Below are 21,086 nucleotides of genomic sequence, written 5' to 3'. Positions count from 1 at the left end.
TACCCAGAGAGTCACTGCTAATAAATACCAGAGGTCCAGACTTCTGTTGTCCCTTCTGCAGCCTTCCTCTGGGCTCTTCCCCAACCCCAGAGGACAGGTCCTGAGTGGTCCAAGCCTCCCAAGCAGTCCTCTTCCCTTGGCTAGGGATTGGTTGAGCAGTGGATGACGCTGGCCCACAATGCCCGAGAGGAGGCTGCTGGGGAACTTCACCCGGGACACGTTGGTCTGTTTTTCCAGGTCTGGGTCTGGTTGTGATGGCAGGAATGCAGCAGCCGTCTTGGCACCAAGGATGATGCCAACGAGTGATGGAACAAAGGATAGAACAAACAAAGCAGAGAGCAGAGCTGAACTCCACACATGGTGCCTGGAGTAGAAACAGACAATCCGGTTCCTTGTTTTTAATCTAGGCCTGGGGAGCGGTGGGGAGAGAGGGTGCTCTCTGCTCTTGGAACCTGAAGCATTCTCACCATCACATTTTATAGACTGATGGAGATTCTCTCATTGACTGGCCTCTACCTAGGCTCCCCCGCACACTTCCTATGAGGTCTGAGTTTGGCACTTCTGTGTTCATGTCTGTTTTGTCCAAATTTGGCAAGTATCCTCCTAAGTCAGCTATCGGCCCTTGATAGCACTTGCCCTCCACATCTGATAGGTTCCTCCTCCCCGCTCCCCCTACTCCCCAGGTGATGTCTGGTCATCCTGGCCTGTCTTCAGTAAGAATCTTGTCAGGTTAGGTTAGCCAGGATTCCCCTTACATCTGATTTACCTCTTAGTAATATCCCACCTGTGGCCCCCCACCTGCTCCTTGGTTATAAAGTCCTACTTGCCCTTGCTGTGTTCAGAGCTGAATCTAATCCCCCACCCACTCCCCACAAGATCCCATTGCAATGGCTCTATTGCAATGGCCCCTCCCCTTGAAGAAAGTCTGCCTTATTGTGCTTATAAAGACTCATTAAAGAACTGTTCTCCTTAAAAGTTAGAATACTATTATTTTCTTTAAGATTCACCCATCCTTGGGGCACCTGGGTGGCTCAGTGGGTAATCATCTGCCTTCAGCTCAGGTCATGATCCCAGGATCCAGCCCCACGACAGGCTCCCTACTCAGCGGGGAGTCTGCTTCTCCCTCCCCTCCCCACCCATGCTCATGCTCTCTCTCTCTCACACAAAAATAAATAAATAAAAATCTTCAAAAAAAATTCACCCATCCTTCACTTCATGAATTTAATTGGTTCTTAAAAATTCGGCTCCTAAGAGCTGGGAAACATTTTTTTTTCTATAAAAATTTTTAAAGTTTTTTTCTCTTATTTTAGTACAACTAACATATAAAATCAATCATTTTGGGGCACCTGGGTGGCTCAGTGGTTGAGCGTGCCTTTGGCTCAGGTCATGATCCTGTGGCCCTGGGATCAAGTCCTGCATGGGGCTCCCTACAGGGAGCCCACTTCTCCCTCTGCCTGTGTCTCTGCCTCTCTCTTTGTATCTCTCATGAATAAATAAATACAATCTTTTAAAAAATTTAAAAAAATAAAAATTGATCATTTTAACCATTTATTTTTTGATAATTTTAACCATTATATTATATTATATTATATTATATTATATTACTTATTTGAAACAGAGAGGGAGAGGGAGAGAATCCTCAAGCAGATTCCATGCTCAGCGTGGAAACCGACACAGGGCTCCATTCACGGCCCTGAGATCATGACATGAGCCAAAAATCAGGAGTCAGACACTCAACGGACTGAGCAACCGACTGAGCCACCCAGGCGCCCCTCATTTTAACCAATTTGAAATGTGCAGCTCAGTGGCATTTAATACATTACAGTGCTGTGCAACCATCACCACTATTTCCAGAACGTTTTTTCAATCGTGCCAAAGGGAAACCTTGAACCCATTAAGTGGTCCTTCACTGTCACCTCCTTCCTTCAGGCCTTGGACAACACTGATGGCTTTTCTGCCTCTATGGATTTGCCTACGCCGGACATTTCCTGCAAACGGAATCCTACACTATATGGCCTTTTGAGCATTGGCTCAGAACTCCTTTTCCTCCCAGTAGGAGCAGAGTCAGCTGAGGGAGGGTTTGGGGCTATGTTAGGCTCTCCATCAGACACTGTCCCCTTCCTTCTCCAATACTGATCATCGGGTTTTTTCTCAATTTTATGTGAAGTTTTTCTGACTCCTATACCAAAATTCTGGGTCTGCTCTCCACTCCTGGCTCTTGTGGAATTCACAGATGCTCCCCCCACCGAAACCAGTGGTCACATCCATCATTGCCCAGCACAGAGGCTTCTAGGAAGGACCATTTATAGTAACTATCACAACAGCAGGGGCACATACTCTTTGATTAGCAATTTCACCTCTGGAAGTATGTCCTACACTCATGTGTCAACATGAGCTGGGGTGTGACAGCACGTAAGGCCACTCATTACAACACTGTAATGGTAAAGGGGCAGAAATACTACAAACGCCCGTCCAGTAGGGGCTTGGTTGAAAAAGTCCTCAGAAAAAAAAAAAAAATAAAAAATAAAAAAATAAAAAAAAAAAGAAAAAGTCCTCAGCTACCCAGGTACCCCACTATGTGACTTTTTGTAAAAAGACTAAAGACACTCTCTTAGAATTCCCAGAAACCTTAGTAATAAAAGAAAGGTGCAGAACAAGTGTCTGGGGGTGCCTGGGTGGCTCAGTGGGTTAAGCGTCTGCCTTTGGCTCAGGTCATGATCTCAGCATCCTGGGATCCAGCCCCACATCAGGCTCCCTGCTCAGCGGGAAGCCTGCTTCTCCCTCTCCCTCTGTCTGCTGCTCCCCTGCTTGTACTCATGCTCTCTCTCTCTCTTTCTCTCTCTCAAACAAATAAAATCTTGTTGAGGACTTTGAGATAGGGAGCTCAGTCTGGATGACCCAAGTGGGCCTGGTGTGATTACAAGGTTCTATAAAGGAAAGAGAGAGGCAAGAAATTTGGAGGAGGGAGGTGGGAGCAGGGGGAGGAAAGGCCATAGGATGGGCCATATAAAAAGGGATGCCAGCAGCACTCCTAGAAGCTGGAGAGGCAGGGAATGGATTCTCCCCTGGAGCCTCCAGAGGAACCAGCCCTGCTAACACCTTGATTTTAGCCTAGTGAGACTCTGGACTTCTGACCTCCAGACTGTGAGAGAAGAATTTTGTGTGTTAAGCCACTAAGTTTGTGGTGATACAATTCCTCCATCTAAAATATGCTATTCAGGGATGCTTGGGTGGCTCAGGAGTTGAGCATCTTCGTTTGGCTCAGTGTGTGATCCTGCAGTCCCGGGATTGAGTCCCACACCGGGCTCCTTGCGGAAAGCCTACTTCTCCCTCTGCCTGTGTCTCTGCCTCTCTCTGTGTGTTTCTCATGAATAAATACAATCTTAAAATAAAATGTGCTATTTAGGGGCACCTGGGCGGCTCAGTGGGTTAAGCGTCTGCCTTGGGCTCAGGTCATGATCCTGGGGTTCTGGGATTGAGTCCTGCATCAGTCTCCCTGCTCAGTGGGGAATCTGCTTCTCTCTCCCTCTGCCCTTCCTTTCTGCTTATTCTCTCTCAAATAAATAAATAAATAAATAAAATCTTTAAAAAATGTAGGATCAGACACTTAACCCACTGAGACATCCAAGTGACCCCTTGACTCAGGTTCTTGCTCCCACACCTCTGGTTTTGCTCACACAAAACAGCCTGTCTCCAATTCCTATGAAAGACCTCCCCTGCACACAGACACTTGAGGTGTAATAAATTAACTTTAAGAAAGTATTTGGGGCTGGGGGCTGGATAGGGGTTCATGTAGTAGCAATGTGGCCAACCTCCCATTTATCTCTCCTTGCCATCCCTACCCCTTACCCCTTACGGAGGCTGTTCACACTCTCCCTTCTACCCTGAGTGAATCCCAAGAACTTCTTGTTTTCTCTTGTACAGCAGCTCATGCCTCATGCTCCAGTTTAGCATCCTGGCCCGTGGTCTTTCCTGCCAAGTACTTCCCCAACAGACAGGTCTCACTGTTAGAGGAATTCTGGTGCCTGCCTCCAAGGTCAGAGTCTGTTGTAAAAGAAATGGGTCAGTTGTATCTGAGAAACTCTGCCTCTGGGATGTTGGGCTGTATCCTCCCTGGTCTGAGGGCTGTCTGTATGGCTTGCACAGCTGTGGTTTCTGCTCTCCTAGAACCTTTTCCTCCTTGTTTTTGACACTTTGCTTTCTTTGGTGGGGTACTGGCTCCCCTTCTTTGATGTCCTGTCAACCTCCGATGTCCTGTCAATGCCAGGCCCCAAGTCTCGGCAGAAGGTGCCAGGAACTTGCATCCTCCAAGTTTATGTCTACCATTGTTTCTGCTCCTCAGAGTGCCCTGAGCAGCTGAGTTCCAGCCTCGGCTTCTCTTCTGGACAAGGCTGGCGGCTCTTTCTTGTAACCACAGGGATTCCACTGACATGGAGATTCAGAAGTTCAAGGCCAGAGGTCAGATTCTTACAAAACTTTGCTGGCACTTGCAATAGTCTGTGTGGCCCCACAATGACAATGCAGGAAAGGGTTAATCTTGCCCAAAGTGAGATTTAGCCCTTTCCTTTGCCCCTGGCTCTGGGAGGTAGGGAATCTCTAAGCCCCTGGGAGTATCCTGGCTGATAAGAGTCTTATTTTGCCTGGGGCTGTGGGCAGCATCAGTGAGTCTATGCTAACAGTGTGATTTATAGTGAGGATTTGCCCTAGGGAGGTGCTGGAGACTAAGTCAGTTCCATGGGTGGTCAGCCAGTGTTTGCAATGATGGACTCTCCAATACAAACCCTGGAAACCAAGGCTCAGCTGAGCTTCTTCGGTTGGCAGGACTCTGTGTTGACACATATCATTGCCAGGAAAAATCAGTACTGTCAGTGCAAGTGAAAGCTCGTGCCAAGACTCTTCTGGATGGTGCCTCATGCGACTTTTCATGCTTCTGATCTTAATCTCATACTTTCGTTGTAGTAAACTGTAACCATGAGCACAACCACTTTCCTGAGTTCTGGGATTCCTTCCGGTGAATAACTGAACCTGAGAGGGGGGGTCGTGGGGACAGCTGGACTTGCACCTGCCACTGTGGGTCTTGAGGTCTGGCATGAGAAGGGTGGCCACTCTCTTTGAAGGGAGACTGCATCCACTGGGCCAGGGTCCAGCTGCAAAGTCCATTCCTCCCCAGCCCCAGTCTCTCTCCAACAGTGGTGACACTGTCACCTTGTCACCTGGTGCTGTTTGTCTGTGGATCCCGGGAGGAGCTGGCATCGGGGTTCACAGCTGTATAGATGACATGCTAGAAGGCAGATATTCAAACTTTAGCCTCAGGGCCCTTCCAAACACGGAAGCTCTGGGTGCAAACAGCTGCAGACCTGTCCCCTCCCCTCTCCCTGGAAGCCAGGGCAGCACTTCTTAAGTATGGTCCTGAGTGGGGAGGGATGGGGCATCTATGGAAATGCAGATCCCCAGACCCCAGCACAGGCCCACCAGACCAGACTCTCAGAGGGCGGGACCTAGGAACCTGCATTTTGGGCAAACTTTTCAGGGGAGTCTGCCCAGCAGGAAAGGTTGGGAACCACTGCTCCAGGTATTTGGAGAAAAGATCCAGGACCTGGCTCCTGACACCATGCTGGCTTTTGGTTAAGCGCTGTGGGTGCCCAGAGGTGTCTGTCCCCTCCTTGGGAATGTCCATGCAGACTCCACACCCTCCTCATCTCCACCACCATACTTACGCCATTAGCAGTGGAGCTGCGTTGGTTCTGACCTAGGGAAAGAAGAAGAGAAGTTGTCAGGAATGAATGACAATGCTGGAAAGCATGGCAAGAGGACACATGTGGGTGTCATAGCCCCTTGAATTCTCAGCCCCAATTCTGCCATTGACATGGAGGAGCCACTCCCCACAGTGGTTATTCATAAAACAGGACTGGGGTATATGCCTCACCCAGCTATTCATGTAGTTATTAAGTATAAATAGATATTTATTCAGCATGGGTTCTAGAATATGATAGAAGGCTTCAAATCCCAGCCCTGTTCTTTAGGAGCTGTGTGACCTCAGGCAATTGACTCTCTGTGCCTCGGTTTCCTCAACCATCAAACAGGGATTTATTTAGCAAATAGGAAATGTCTACTTTGTGCCAGGTGCATGCTAGGTGCTGCAGGTACAGCTATGAGCAAAACAGACACAAATCCCTACTCTCATGGAGTTCAGATTAATCATAGTAATAGTATCAGCGGCAATAGTTATTAGAGCCTACATACAGCCAGCATGTGGCTTATGACGAACCAAATGCTGCGCCAAGCACTTTACCTGTATGATGAGGTACAGTTACTCCCATTTCAGAGGAGGGAACTGAGTCAAAGAGAATCGGTCATTTGCCCTTGATGACACAATTAATAAAGCAGTAGAATGAGGGCCCTGGAGATGCCATACTTCATAAATACTTCCTCAAGTGTCTCCTGTGTGCCCGGCCCCCAGTGGGAGGTGGGGCTGGGGACACAGCCATGACCATGACAGTTCTAGCTCTGCTCTTCTGGGGATCACAGTTCCCTGGAGAGACAGACAAGTCCCCACACAGTGGCATCCCAGAGTGGGCAAGGGCTGGGATGGGGGATGGGGAAGACCAGAAAAGGTGCTAGGCTCACTCTGGGAGATCAGAAAGGGCTTCCTGGAGGAGGCGGCCTCCAGCGGGGCTGTGAGGAGGCAGTTTTGTTTAGCGGTTGAGGGTATAAGCTTTGAGGGCAACAGAACCGCCCTCTCTGCCTGACCTGGCTGTGCGCCTGTTGGCCGACCTCATCTCTCCAAGCAAACATTTCCTTGTCTCTACTGTGGGGCTCATGGCAGGACTCACTTTGCAGGGTAGTAGTGAGCATTTGAGAGGGGCATTGCACAGAAAGTCCCTGGCACCACAGGTATAAAGTGCTCTGGAAAATGTAGCTCTTCTTATGCAGCCAAAGGACTTCACCAGAAGGAGCCATGGGAAGGGTGCCCCAGGCAGGGGGACAGCCTGGGTGGAGCCCTTGAGTCAAGAGCATCAGGCCCTTGGGATGCCTCAGTGGCTCAGCAGTTTAGTGTCTGCCTTTGGCTCCGGTCATGGTCCTGGGTCCGGGAATTGAGTCCCACATGGGTTCCGTGCGAAGGGCCTGCTTCTCCCTCTGCCTGTGTCTTTGCCTCTCTGTGTGTCTCTCATGAATAAACAAATAAAAAATCTTAAAAGAAAAAAAGAGCATCAGGACCTTAAGAGGTGGGGATCAGAGTGCCAGCTGCTACCCTTACTCCCTAAACATTTGTAAAAGGAATCACCGATACGATGAACAAGAGCCTCTGAACTTAAGGGTCCTCACGTGTAAAATGGGGGAACCTCATGGTACTGAGGATTCAGCGGGAGGCTGCCATGTATGGGGCTTAGTATAGATCACAATAGGTGGCCAACCATGGCAGTTGTAATAATGCTCATTCACTGCTGACAGGCAGGAGATGTGCCAAAGAGGAGGGACTCACGGGAGCGTCTGCGCAGCAAGAAATATATCGGCAACCCCAGGACCACAATGATCCCGGCCACAGCTCCACAAATGATGAGGATCACAGTGGACAAGCTGTGCTTGTTGGGAGGTTTTTCTGCAAGAACAAAAGGAAGCAGAGTTAGGTTCAGAGGCTTCTGGGGTCTTCACCTGGCCCTACACATTACTCCTCATCCTTTAGGGAAGCTACTGCTCTGTCTCTCAGTCTATATGGTTAGGAGGACCTGACCCCACCCCCTGGTTCCTAGGACAGGACTTTAAACCAGGTCTGGCCAGTCAGAGCATTTCATTCTCTGCAGCTATTGTGATTGATTCATAGGGAGGCTGTGACCCCAGTTAAGCCAATGACAGCCAGCCCTGCGACTTTGGCTAGAGCTGCTGGAAGTGGTATATTCTCTCCCCTGGGATTACTAGATGGGTGAGATGGGAGGCTGTAGCTGCCAAGGGACAGCTCACCTCCCTGAGAACACAGAGAAAAGCAGAGACAAGAGATGTAAAGGGAAGTTCTTGGGTTTCATAGTTGGAGCATCTGGATCTAACCGTACCTGAAGGTACATTTTCAATAAAGTCCTGTTTTTGCTTAGACTATTTTGAGTTGTCCTTCTATCAGTTGCAATTGATAGAGACTCCTGCCTAATATACTTGGGAAGGCCTTCCTGAGACCCTGGGGACAAACCTCCTGCAACTACCCAAGCCTGAGTTTGCAGAGGGGGCTATCTAGCAGGCTGTACAATAGTTTCAGTGGTACAGATGTTAACAGAGACTAAAGCTGACTGCAGTGGTCCTTTCATGAGGGGGATTGGGGGGGATGGAAATCAGAAAGCATTCTTGTGTCTGAGGAATCTCTTAACCAGGGAGCACTTCCAAACTCCTCCCTCAGAGGGAATCCTGCTGGGACTTCCTCCTTCGGTCCCTCTATTCTTACCACCCAAGGGGCTCCTCACCTCTGACCAGGATGCTCAGTTCTGCCTGGCCAGTCCCTAGGGCGTTGCTGACACGGCAGATGAAAGTCGTGTTGATGGACTCGTCCACGGTATGGATCAGGAGCTGCGAGCCCTGGGCCACAGCAGAGGGTGGCAGGGGACCCACAGTCCTGGGAGAGACAGATGGGTGAAGTGGCAGGTGTGAGCTCTCACTGTGTACTCATGCCGTCTCTGATCAAAGTTGAGAGCAACCCTGGAGTTTCCCGACTCTTCCACTCACACCCACATCTAACCCATCAGCGGGTCCCACCCATCTCACCTCCAAAACCTCTCTAGACTCCAGCCCCTCTGCAGGCCTCCCCGGCCACCACCCTGGTCTGATCCCCCAGCTTCTGGGCCACCTTGGCTACCTTTTCATGGGACTCCCTGCCTCTACCCCACCCCCACTACACTGTCCCCTATGAGCAGCTGGAGAGATCTTGCGAGTACTAACTTTTCACATCCCTTCATTATTCAGAGCCTTCCTGTGGCTTCCGCCTCACCCTGCATAAACCCAAAGTGCTAACACAGCCACAGACCCCATCCACCGGCTGCAGATACCTCGGACCACACTGTCTGTTACTCTCCCCTTTGCTCTGTATCCACAGTGGCCTCCGAGTTCATCTTCCAACACTCCAGTTAGGTTTCCACTGCAGGGTCTTTGCACATGCTGTTCCCTCTGCCTGGAATGCTATTCCCCCGGGTATGTGCACGGCGCGTCCTCACTTCCTTCAGGCCTGGGCTCAGACGTCACCTTAGCAACAGCCTTCTTGGCCCGCTTATTGCAACTGCAAAACCCCCCATCCCCCGGCTCTGCTTTACCTCTTCCCAGCATTTATCCCCATCCGACACACTACACCTCACAATGTTATTTTGTTTATTGTTTCTCTCCCCCGCTAGGATGGAGCACCAGGAGGGGAAGGAATGTGGCCTGTCTCATTTACGAGGGTGTGTTGGCCAGTGGGATCTGGCACACGGTAAACAGCGGACACACTTCAGTTTAATGGACAGAGAAGATGCAAGCACGGAGTTCTGGGCGCTTGGCAGAGCTGGGATGGAAACCCAGCCATGTGGGCTCAGCAGCCTGGATCACGGTGCTTTGAGGCAGGACGGGGAGGCGTCAGCCAACACCACTCACTGGAAGACCCAAGGCCACAATTCCTTAGATGCACAGCTGTGCCCATCCACCGAGCCGGGCAGGTGGGGATGATCACCCCTGCGGCATCTGCATGCTTGCAAGAGGGACGCGAGCCCCCTATCTCCCTTACAGGGGGCGGTAAATAATTGATGGCATGCACATAGGATGGAACGGAATCCCAGCAGCACCGCAAAGGGGGTTGCGGGTACTCTGAAGTGCATAAGAGGTAAGAAAAAAATAACAACAAAAAAAAAAAACCCTGATGGATGGAGAGAGGGATGGATTGATGGACATGATTCAGCAGGTCCAGGAAAGTATGGGTGGGAGAAATCCACATGGGGGGTTTCTGAGCGCTCCCTGGCAAAGTCTTACAGCTTTTTTTGTATGTCTACAAGTTCTCCCGATGAGATGCTGGGGAGCACGGGGATGCGGCTCTGAGAGCTGACACGGAAAGGCGTTCCCGAGACGGAGGGAGAGAAGCGTAGAGAACAGAAGGCGGGAGGGGTATGGGGTAACGGTGGATATTTCTGGGCACTTGATTACACGTTCTTAGTTTTTTCTTTTTGCTCATAACTGGATTGTCTGAAGTTTCTATAATGGCCATAAATTTGTTTGTAATTAGAACAAAAGCCCGATGCGAATTATGTAAAACTATCGATTCCTTTGCTTTTTGCTTCCCCCACTCTTCCCCCTCGCCTTGGTATGAATCCAAGGAGATCTGAGTGCTCTGCACCTCAGTTTCCTCATCCAGAGAATGGGGACAGCACCCGCTCTGTCAGAAGTGACTGAGCAGGTTACATGAGGTGACCTGAGAGGTGGCACAGTCCTGAGGTTAGGAGGTTGAGCCAGATGCTGATTTGAGAGCCACTTCTATGCCCTTGTGGCCATGGGACCCATGCAGATGATGGTGGTTACTGGGGCCCGGCTTAAAGAACCCCGGGCGTGGTGATGATGCTGCCTGTGCGCGGAGTGTGGGGAATCACACGGGATGAGGTGGCCACCGGCACACAGCAGGCCACGCAAAAGAGCAGGTGTAACAGCGAACCTGAACCGACCTCTCATAAACTGTTCATACAAGACAGAAAGTTCACTGGGGCCTAAAGTCAACTTCTCTCTTTTTACTTTCTTGTACCCACCTTCTTCCCAAGACCCAGGGGTCCAGGCCCCAAATTCTCCTCCCTCACACCCAGGAATCCAGGCCCCCAGGCTCTCCTTCCTCAGACCTGAGGGTCCAGGCCCCCAGCCCCCTCCTCCCTCAGACCCAGGAATCCAGGCCCCAAACTCTCCTCTCTCAGACCCGGGAGTCCATGCTCTCAGCCCCCTCCTCCCTCAGACCCAGGGGTCCAGGCCCCAAACTCTCTTCCCCCAGACCCAGGAATCCAGGCCCCCAACCCCCTCCTCCCTCAGACCCAGGGGTCCAGGCCCCCAGCCCCCTCCTCCCTCGGACCCAGGAGTCCAGGCCCCCAGCCCCCTCCTCCCTCAGACCCTGGAGCCCAGGTCCACCCAGGACTCACGTGCTCCAGTTATAGCCCGTGGGCTCCGGTTTGCTGCGGACATCACAGCTCAGAGTGACCTCACTGTGGCCCATGTATAAGGTGCCATCATAGCCAGAGATGGAGACTTCGGGAGGGTCTGAGGGAAATAGACACACAGGTTCAGAGACAGGGACTCCTCAGAGGGGCCTAAAGATACGTGGGGTCATGGCATAATGAGAAAAGGCTTCAATGGGCTTCAGGAATAGCCCAAGACAGAGAGGCCTTTGAGGAGTCTGGGGCAATGGATCTCTTCAGAGAACATCAGGTCAAAAGTCCTTGGCAGGGTGGGGGGTAGGGGGGTGCTGAGAAGGCTTCTGGGGACCTGCTCCTCTGTACTCATTTTCCTTGGTAGCTAGGTCCTGGTATCCTGTGGGTCTCCTGTGAGAAAAGGCCTCTTAGGTGTCCATAACCCACAGGAACATATATATTCAAGGCTCTGACAAATCCTGCCAGGAAGAATCCTGGATGGCTCTGCTTCAGCTGCTGCTTATCCATCCCAAATGTGATCAACAGGGAGGACTTTTCAAAGTCCCCATGGGCAAGGCCAATGAGACAGAGTGTTTTTTTTTTTTTTTTTTTTTTTTTTATGGGGAGGAGCCAGTGTTGATCCCTCTTCCCTCAGACCCAGTGGCAATGTTGCAGGTGTCCAAGGAAGACAGTGCCTGAGGGAATCAGTGTAGCAGCTGCCCAGGAGGGAATATTCAGAAACCCAGTGTAGACAATGGTAAGGCAGTGTAGAAAATGGACAAGGGAGTTGGGGTAGACAGTGCAGTAAACAGTGTAGCAATGCAGGCAAGGTCAGTGTAGACAGTTGCCTAGGGAAGCAGGTGGAGGCAGTGTGCATAGGCCGTCTTCAAGGGAGTTGGGAGAGACTGTGGGGTGTCAGTGTAGACAGTGACCAGGAGAGCCAGGGTAGACAAACCAGGGTGCAGCGTGGACTGTCGCCTAAGAAGCTGGTACAGACCATGAAGGATAGTGTTTTTGTGGCCCAGGGGGCCCCGTGTAGACAATGTAGCGGTCCTTGTGCTTGCTCACGTTTGGGCACACTCACAAGGCACAGCGAGAGTCACGGGCAGCAGGACGGGCTTCTTCAAGCTCTCATGTTCCACTCTGCAGGTGACATTCTTGCCGTCCACCTTGCTCGAGGGGATCAAGGTTAAGAGGCTGATGACGGTGAACGTGCCAGGCAGGTGTCCAGGCACCTGGCTCTCATTGGCCTGGCCGTCCAGGTGTGGCCAGGAGATGCGGGCAGGTGGGCGACCCTCACTGGAGATGCAGCGGGCCACGGGCACAGGCTCTGGGGTGAGCGGGCTGAACGGGACCTCCTCGGGCTCAGCCTTGTTCTCGGGCTGGGCTGCAGACAGGAGGGGAAGGGACCGGTCAGTCCTCGCCTGCGGTCTTTCAACAAACATCACAGCAGCGGGGGTTGGAGGGTTGGGGGAGAGGGGCAGCTAGCTGAGAGTACAGGCAGGCCAGGTTCAAATCCCAGCTCTGTCCTTGAGCCGCTGGGTGGCTGTGGGCACATGTGCTTCTCCATCTGTCCACGGGAGATAATGACAGGATCATAGGCAATGAGAATATAAAATGGTACTTGGCACCGTAAGTGCTCAGTAAACGTTATTATTATTAGGAATTGAATACACTGCCTGGCTGTATCACGGGTGATGATAGGACCCAGCCCTGCCTTCAGGGGCTACACCGTCAAAGAGGAAGACGGATTTCCCGAGAGTGTGGCAACCCGCAGTGGGCAAGGCTGGGGTGGGGGAATCCCAGAAGGGGTGCCGCAGTGTTGGTAGAGTGAAGGAGGGCTTCATGGAGGAGAGGAGGGCTGAGCAGTGCTCTGCAGGTTGAGAAGGGAAGACAGGCTTAAGGTCACACAGTTCTATGGGACAGAGCTGGGCTTTCACGTGAGGTCTGACTCTAAACCCTTCATCATTATTCTGGTGATTCCCAAACCTGGAGCTCCACTTGTTTCCTTCCTCATTATTGCTTGTTATTGTTGCATTATTATGGGTTGGAGATTTCTCTTATTTTTTAAGATTTTATTTATTAATGAGAGAGAGAGAGAGAGAGAGGCAGAGACAAAGGCAGAGGGAGAAGCAGGCTCCACGCAGGGAGCCCAATGTGGGACTCAATCCCAGGACTCCAGGATCACGCCCTGGGCCAAAGGTGGCGCTAAACCGCTGAGCCACCCAGGGATCCCCCTGGAGATTTCTCTTAAATATGACTCACGGTTGTGGGTTTTTTGGTGTGTGTGTGTGTGTGTGTTTTCTTTTTGGTAAAATACTGGTACTTTTAATGTTACATAACTTTCCAAAATAAAAGTGACAACAGTATGCAATAGGCATCTGTAACGAACAGGTTATTAAAGGAAATTTTAAATTAAAATCAAGTTCGAAATTTAAATTAGTCATCTCTGGCTAATGCAGAGAAAAAGAAGTCACTGTGCTGGGACTGATCTAGTAGATAATCTAGTTTTCCACATCTGTGAAAGCAAATTCACTCGATCACTTGGGCTGAACGACAATTTGTTTTGCTTTTCCTGACTTGTATTCCACTTAGCACTTCTTCCTTTTTTTTAAGATTTTATTTATTTATTTGACAGAGAGAGAGAGAGTGCACAAGCAGCGGGAGTGCCAGGCAGAGGGAGAGGAAGAAGCAGGCTCTCTGCCAAGCAAGGAACCTGATGTGGAGCTTGATCCCAGGACCCTGGCATCATGACCTGAGCCAGGAGGCAGACACGCCACCGGCTGAGCCACCCAGGTGCCCCACGGGCACGTCTGATAGATTTCACAGCTGAACCTAATATTAAAACTGCAGCCAAATACGCTTTTCAACACATTATCTTCTCATTTACAAAAATGCCATGCAAGTTTATTCACAATCTGAACACCGCCCCCTCCCAAAGTACCAGCGAGGAGATGGCCGAGAACACGACTCCTTATGGAACCTCCCTCCCAGCCCTGCCTAACCTGAGGACTATTTTAAAAGGAATGGCCTAAAATGTTAGCTTTCACTTTCTTTGAGTCTCATCATCTTTTACAAAACAGAACAAAAGACATAAGCAAGGCTTAGGGGCTGGCTGCAGTGCAACACCTTTCTTTCTAATTGATGTACAGTAGAGGAGGGTTGGTCTGCGTCTATCTGTGCTGGCATGGAGTTAGGGAGGGATTAATTCCACACACGAGAAGCTGTGTTTCCAGTTGCTTCTGATTCACGTTAGGGGTCACGATAGACTCTGCCGAATGTGGCCTACAGCCCAAGGGAAGCTCTCACAAAGTTGAGGAGACTGATTAGTATTTTTCTTCATCTGCTGCTTGATATTTCCCAGTTGTTACTAAGACACCCAGTGTGCCGACATTCTGAGCCCCACCAACATCATCCCCGTAATCTTCTATCATGATGGCCTCCTCAGATTCATGGCCAGCACCCTGCAATGCCTCCACAAAGGACATTTTCTCTGGTTTTCCCACTACAGTGGCCTCGGTGTCTGTGGCCTACTCTAAAGCCGTCAGGAACGGTCCAGGCCCCGGGGCTAGACCCTCTCTCCTCTTGTAATATTTGGCTTTGTAGATTATTATCAGAGGCACCCCATCCGGGAGTAACCAGGACACCCAATTCAGAATTTGATAATCAAAGTGTTCTGGTGCCAAGCCTATGACCACAGCATTAGGATCACTTGTTCATATTTCTCTGAAATCAGGTAGGGGCTGATCATCTATTAGTAGGATGTGTCCAACCTGTTTCTGCTCTACGAAATTTTCTTTTTTTTAGAGAGACAGAGAGTGAGTGAGGGCTTGTTCTGAGGGTAGGGGGTGGGGCAGAGGGAGAGGGAGAGAGAGAATCCCAAGCAGATTCCAGGCCCAGCATGCAGCCCAACATGGGGTTTGATCTCATGACCCTGAGATCATGACCTGAGCCGAAATCAAGAGTCGGACACTCTATTGACTGAGCCACCCAGGCGCCCCCCTGCTCTACTAAATTTCTGGCTGTAATCAGAGAAGTGAATATTTCATCTTCAGAGATCTCAAACACCAAATTTTTCAATCTTTCCAATAGGTCTTGCTTGCTCTCTCTGGTTGTATTGGTCTCACACCTAACCATGACAGAGGTTAACCATATAACCTTTTATGAGCTTCCTCTGCGCCTGACACAGCTGCAATTTGAGTGCGAAGTGTGCCACCGAGATCCACCAAAAGAGCTTTAACCCACAGTGTGGAGCACTTCCCCCAGCTTCGTCCTCAGCAAAGGCCCCTGCTAACAGGAAAGGCAGCATGGTGGTGGTGGTGTCCTTGAATCCAGCCCCAGGGCGCCAGTGACACAGCTGCTAGAAGCCGGGAACTGGGCCCAGGGCCACTCACTGGTTCTGTTTTACCCTCATCCCGAACTGTAAGACCTGAAGTCCCAGGTGTGCTGAAATGACAAGCACCACCCATGGTTGGGTCCTGTGTGCCCGGCCCTGGTTCCAAGCACTTGATTGTGCAGGAGTCACTCTTGTAAGATCGGGATCAGTTCCTGGCCAGCAAACGCTAAGTACATGTCAGCTTTCACTGTGATCCTCGTAGTGATCTCCATTTCACAGAGGCATAGAGACTTCCTACTCAATTTCAAAGAGGAAATATTCTGTATTATTCTTCCTAGTGCTCAGGAAAATGAACCACGAGTCCACTACAATGCCTGGGGGTGTCTGGGCCCCGCTGGGGAAAGCCTCCTCTACCAGTGTCAGAGTCACTCTCTTTCTGGTTGGTATAATTCAAATTCCTTATCAAAGGGAGAAACAGGGGGATCCCTGGGTGGCTCAGTGGTTTGGTGCTTGCCTTTGGCCCAGGGCGTGATCCTGGAGTCTTGGGATTGAGTCCCACATCGGGCTCCCTGCATGGAGCCTGCTTCTCCCTCTGCCTGTGTCTCTGCCCCTCTCTCTCTGTCTCTCTCATGAGTAAATAAATAAAATCTTTAAGAAAAAAACAAACAAAGGTAGAAACAGTGGTTGACAGCCATCAGGAGCTCACAGCTGGCCTCTGTTCTAAGGTTCAGCTGGATAAACTCCTGAGACTCTCAGGACAGCTTTGTGAGGGCAGCACTCTCGTCACTAAGCATATTCTACAGGCGAGGAAAGGGGGAATCTGAGATGAAAGCACTTGCTAAGGGATGCCTGGGTGCCTCAGTGGTTGAGTGTCTTCATGCTCAGGGCATGATCCTGGGGTCTTGGGATCAAGTCCCCCATTGGGCTCCCTGTGGAGAACCTGTTCCTCCCTTGTGTGTGTCTCTGCCTCTCTCTCTGTGTCTCTCATGAATAAATACATTTAAAAATACGTTTGTTTTCTTAAAGAAAGCACTTGCCCAGCTAGTAGTAGCCAACTAGGAAGCAAGCCCTGGCCTCCCTGCTTCCCAGGCCCCTGCCGGGACTCCCCCTGACTACCCCTGTTCCCCATTCCTACCCACCCTCCTCCATGCTCTGCCCTCAGCCTGCAAGAGCTTTTAAGATCTTACCCTCCAGGATCCCAACTCTCCTCCTAGCCTCCATCCCCTTCCCTCTCTGACTTCCCTCGCTGCCTCCACCTCACCCAGCCCCCTCTGGCCCTCCCATCTGCCTCATCTCCTCCTTTTGTCCCCACAGAATCTGCCCCTCCATCCCTGCACCTCCTCCCCCCAGCCCTACCCCCCCTTTAATCCCTGCTCCTCTGCTCACCCAACACCCGGAGCCAGGTATGGGCACTCCTGCTGCCCTCGGGGAACATGGCGAAGCGGCAGGTGTAGTTGGCTTCATCATCTGCGCGCAGTCCCCGCAGGGCCAGTGACCCATCCCGCAGCTCCTCACCGGGCCTGGCGGCCACAAACTCCAACCGCCCAGGCTCTGGGAAGCTGGGACCCTGCGTGGGATGGAAGACCGCCACATTGAAGTCCTCTCCTGCCGCATCCCGCCGGGTCCAGGTCACCTGTGTCACGTGCACCGCATGCTCCAGTGGCGGCAGTTGGCAGGACAGCTCTGCAGTGTCGCCCAGGAGGCCATGTACCTGCGCCGGCGCCAGCACACCCACGGTCACGGGCCCTGCAGGGAAACACAGGGCAGGGTCAGACCCGGAGTTGGAGGCCTGGATGCGGAGGGGCACCGCCCACTGGCACCCCCACCATCCCAGCCCCTACCCGGGTCTGCAACCATCCCCACAGCTTCGCTGCGCTGTTATTACCGTATTTCCCCAATCTCAGCATCATCGAAGCTTTAAATTGTGGTCCATATTGTGGTTAAAAACTTAAATCTACCATTTAAACCATTTTAAGGTGCCCAATTCTGTGGCAATGAGTCATGTATGTAACTATTACTACTATCTAGTTCCAGAACGTTTTCATCGGCTTAGTGTTATCAATGTCACTGGGATGCTGTCATTTACAGGATATCCAATTGAGGGGTAGAAAAAAGGAGGCAGAAACTTTAAATCTTAGAATCTATGAAATATGGTAATATTAGTATTAGTATTACTATGCATGGACCCTGATTGGGAGGTTTATACGGGATCCTGGCACAAGAAGGGAGGCGATTATAACCCAAGGATTTTGGATCCCTTCCAATCTCTGTTGTGAGGCTTCAGGCAGGTTATTTAACCTCTCTGATTCTTTCCCAGCTTGTAATGTGGGACTAATAACAGCACAGGTTGCTTTACACAGATCAGGGGCTGTTCTGAGTGCTTCACACATCTCTTAGCATTTAGTCCTTAAACAGCTCTTTGAGGCAAGCACTACTGTCAGCCCCACTTTATAGACGGGGAAACCAAGGCAGAGAGTCGTTTGCTCCAGGTCACAGAGAGGGTAAATGGCAGAAGTGGGATTTGAAGCCTGCAGTCTACACTTGGCAGTCTTGACCTTTAACCCAAAAGGCTCCCTATTAAAATCTTTCAGCCTCAGCACATAGTAGGTCTTCACTATGTCTTGGCTTTTATTGCTATGAATAAACACGGTGCTATACATTCTTATTTTTAATAATAAAGATAATGGAGACAGTGGGAAGGAGTTAAGTTCCTTGAATCCTGGTACTGCTACTCAGCAACTGTGGGTCTGTGTGCAGGTGGTTTCACTCCTCTGAGTCTAGTTTTATCATCTGTAAATTGGGGGATGGTTATAACATCATAGGGTTATTGAATGGACGAGACAGTGAAATCTACGTGGAGGGATTAGCATGTCCCAATGGCTTTATCAAGGTGAATGTTATAATTATTGTGTTATGAGGAAGAAGAAGCTGGGAGGTGATGGACAGGGGTGCTTAGAGCGTGCTGGGTGGAGGAGGGCATGGTTTGGACACAAGCAATTGTGGAGTGGTGAGCATGCTAACATGGGTTTGAATCCCAGCTCTGCCACTGCTGAGCTGCATGGCTCTGGGCACATGGGTCTCCTCCGGTACTTTCCTCCACCAAACAGCAAGTCTCCTCCCTGCCAAGGTGCCACTAAGATGACATTGAGTGAAGTCTAATAACCACACTTTGGTGCCTATCTGTGCCAGACACTGAGCTGCTTTCTGACACGTGGCCTCCTGCAACCCTCTCCATTGCCCCAATGAGATGTGCACTAGTTTTTTCATCCCTACTGGACAGAGAGGTGAGGTGCACCTCTGAGGGTTAAGTCACTTGCCTAGGCTAATGGAGGAGTAGCATAGCCTAGGGCCAACCCCGGGCCTGATCTACCCTGCACTCAGGATCCTGGGCACCAGGCTCTCCTGCCCTGGTCAAGGGGGCCCTGACCACTATTTTCATTTACTCATGGGACCTGCTACTTCTTGCTGGTGCCTTGGGCAAGTTACTTCCCCTCTCCATGCCTCAATCTCCTCATCTGTAAATGGAGGTCACAGTGGAACCCATATTGGGAATCTCCTTAAGAGGTTTGGGTTGGTGGCCCTCTGTGAACTCCTCAAACTGTGGGTTCCTCTTTTCTGGAGCTGTGCCCGGTGTTCTGGGAGTCACCTTTTTGGTGAGATAAGGGACCGTGGCTTCCCCAAGTCTACATTCAGTATTAAAATTGTTCATACGAATTATCAATATCACTATGCTACCAAGTGCATCCAACTTTGCTCAGCATCCTCCCAAGACACAGTCATAAAAAGCGTCTGCCCCCACCCCCTCCCAGCCACCCCAATCCCCAACACATTTTATGGAAACAGAGAGCTTAGGAAACTCTCCTGAGCTCTCACAGGCATTAAATGCCAAAAGTGGGATGCCAGGGTGGCTCAGGGCTTGAGCGTCTGCCTTCAGCTCAGGGCACGATCCCTGGGCTCAAGTTCCTCATCTGGCTCCCGGCAGGGAGCCTGCTTCTCCCTCTGCCTATTTCTCTGTGCCTCTCATGAATAAATAAATAAAATCTTTTTTAAAAATGCCAAAAGCTGTTTTGAAACCAGGGCCCGCTGGAGTTCAGAGCTGTATCCCCAGGACCTGGAACACTGACAGACACATAGTAAGCGCTGAATGCATGCACACGTGCATGAATGAATGAATGAATGGCCGTGCTCTTAGAGCCATACATTTGGGGTCAGAGGGGGAAAGGGTTATGTGCCACCGCCCTCTTACCCCCCCTCCCCCATCAACATTCTCTGTGGGGATCAGCGGGCCAGGGTTTGGCATCAGGTGGGGGAAGAACCGGTGAGCGTCACAGGACTTGAGGTGGCGGCCCGTGAGTCACCCTCCGCAGTAATTTTCCTGGACCCATGGCAGCGAACTCGCTTTCTGGGAGCCTGAGGCCCGCCGGTTTCCGCAGCCCGGGGCGGGGGGAGGCCGAGCATCCCGCTGGTGGAGAGGGAGAGGGGGACCAGCGGCCGCTGGCCCGCCCGGGTGACTCACCGGCTTCCGTGGGTGCCCAGGGCAGCAGCGGCAGCAGCCACAGCAGCGGCGGCGGCCACATAACTGGGCTCCTCCGGGTGCCCCTCCGCACAGCCTCTTCCCCGGATCTCGGGGTTCGCGCTCCGTCCCCGGCCGCCGCGGACGCCCAGCCACTGCCCAGAGAACCGGGCAGCCTAGTGGCACCGGAACCCCGCGGGCGCTCGAAAAGCTCCCACCGACGCGCTCCCCGGCTCTCCGGCGCCGGCAGAGTAGGGGCGGGGCGGGGAGGGGGGCGGGGCGGGGCGGGGCTGCCCTTGCGCGCCTGCGCAGGAGAGGCCGCAGGCTGGCTGGGGCCGGAGCCGCTGCGTCAGGGCGCTGGAGGTCCCGCTGGGTGCATTTTGCCGTTTCTTGTTGCTGTGTACTTAACAGAGTGTTGTATTAATTTCTGGCTTCCAGTAGAGTGATCCAGCACTTCTGTACCTTTCTCCGAGCTCACCGCAACAAGTATACTTTTTTTTTAACTTTTTTTTTTTTTTTTTAAGATTTTATTGATTTATTCGTGAGAGACAGAGACAGAGAGGCAGAGACAGAGAAGCAGCTCCCCGCAAGGAGCCCGATGCGGGACTCGATCCCGCGCCCCGAGATCGCGGCCTGAGCCGAAGACAGATGCTCAATCACTGAGCCACGCAGGCGTCCCAATTTTTTTTTTTTTCTTTAAGATTCTATTTTTTCATGAGAGAGGCAGAGACATAAGTAAAGGGAGAAGCAGCCTCCCTGCGGGGAAGCCCCCATGGGGGACTGAATCTCAGGACCTCAGGATGACGACCTGAGCCAAAGGCAGACGCTCAACCACTGAGCCACCCAGGTGCCCAACAAGTGTACTCTTAAGGCCCCTCGCCTGGTTCCCCCTCTTCCCCTTCCTTCTCTCTATTTAACAACCTGTTCCCCCCCTCTCCCTCTGTGTTCTGTTTCTTAAATTCCACCTAAGTGAAATGGTTTCATATTTGTCTTTCTCTGACTGACTTACTTCACTTTTTAAAGGTCAAGTTGGCTGAGTGCGGGAGCAGACATTCGACCTACAATCCAGACAGATCCCACGTTCTCAACCACCAGGCATTAACTCTCTGGACTTTGGAGGCAGACAAGGCCT

The 21,086-nt window shown here is 51.3% G+C and overlaps 1 protein-coding gene and 1 pseudogene across 1 annotated transcript; both read right to left on the bottom strand.

Moving 5' to 3' along the window:
* Positions 1–3,730: 3,730 nt before the first annotated feature.
* PVR (PVR cell adhesion molecule) lies at positions 3,731–20,205 on the bottom strand. Its single transcript, XM_026014006.2, has 8 exons — positions 19,958–20,205; positions 16,828–17,187; positions 12,190–12,492; positions 11,118–11,235; positions 8,448–8,596; positions 7,484–7,600; positions 5,718–5,749; positions 3,731–5,281 (listed from the first exon to the last, which is right to left on the bottom strand). Exons 1-8 carry the CDS (start codon positions 20,016–20,018, stop codon positions 5,210–5,212), a joined length of 1,212 nt encoding a protein of 403 aa, XP_025869791.1. The 5' UTR covers positions 20,019–20,205; the 3' UTR covers positions 3,731–5,209.
* Positions 14,233–15,414, bottom strand: LOC112931357 (haloacid dehalogenase-like hydrolase domain-containing protein 2 pseudogene; annotated as a pseudogene).
* Positions 20,206–21,086: the final 881 nt, after the last annotated feature.

The sequence above is a fragment of the Vulpes vulpes genome, chromosome 1, assembly GCF_048418805.1.
Source record: "Vulpes vulpes isolate BD-2025 chromosome 1, VulVul3, whole genome shotgun sequence".
In the NCBI taxonomy this organism is placed as follows: Eukaryota; Metazoa; Chordata; class Mammalia; order Carnivora; family Canidae; genus Vulpes; species Vulpes vulpes.
The sequence above is the reverse complement of the archived record's forward strand: the minus strand, read 5'-3'. Positions and strand labels throughout refer to the sequence as shown.

Excerpts from the sequence above, each read along its gene's own strand:
- PVR (XM_026014006.2), bottom strand. The coding sequence starts at position 20,018 with ATGTGGCCGCCGCCGCTGCTGTGGCTGCTGCCGCTGCTGCCCTGGGCA. Across the intron at positions 17,188-19,957 it reads CTGGGCACCCACGGAAGCCG|GGCCCGTGACCGTGGGTGTG; the intron begins GTGAGTCACCCG and ends GTTTCCCTGCAG. Across the intron at positions 7,601-8,447 it reads ACTGAGCATCCTGGTCAGAG|AAAAACCTCCCAACAAGCAC; the intron begins GTGAGGAGCCCC and ends TTGTTCTTGCAG.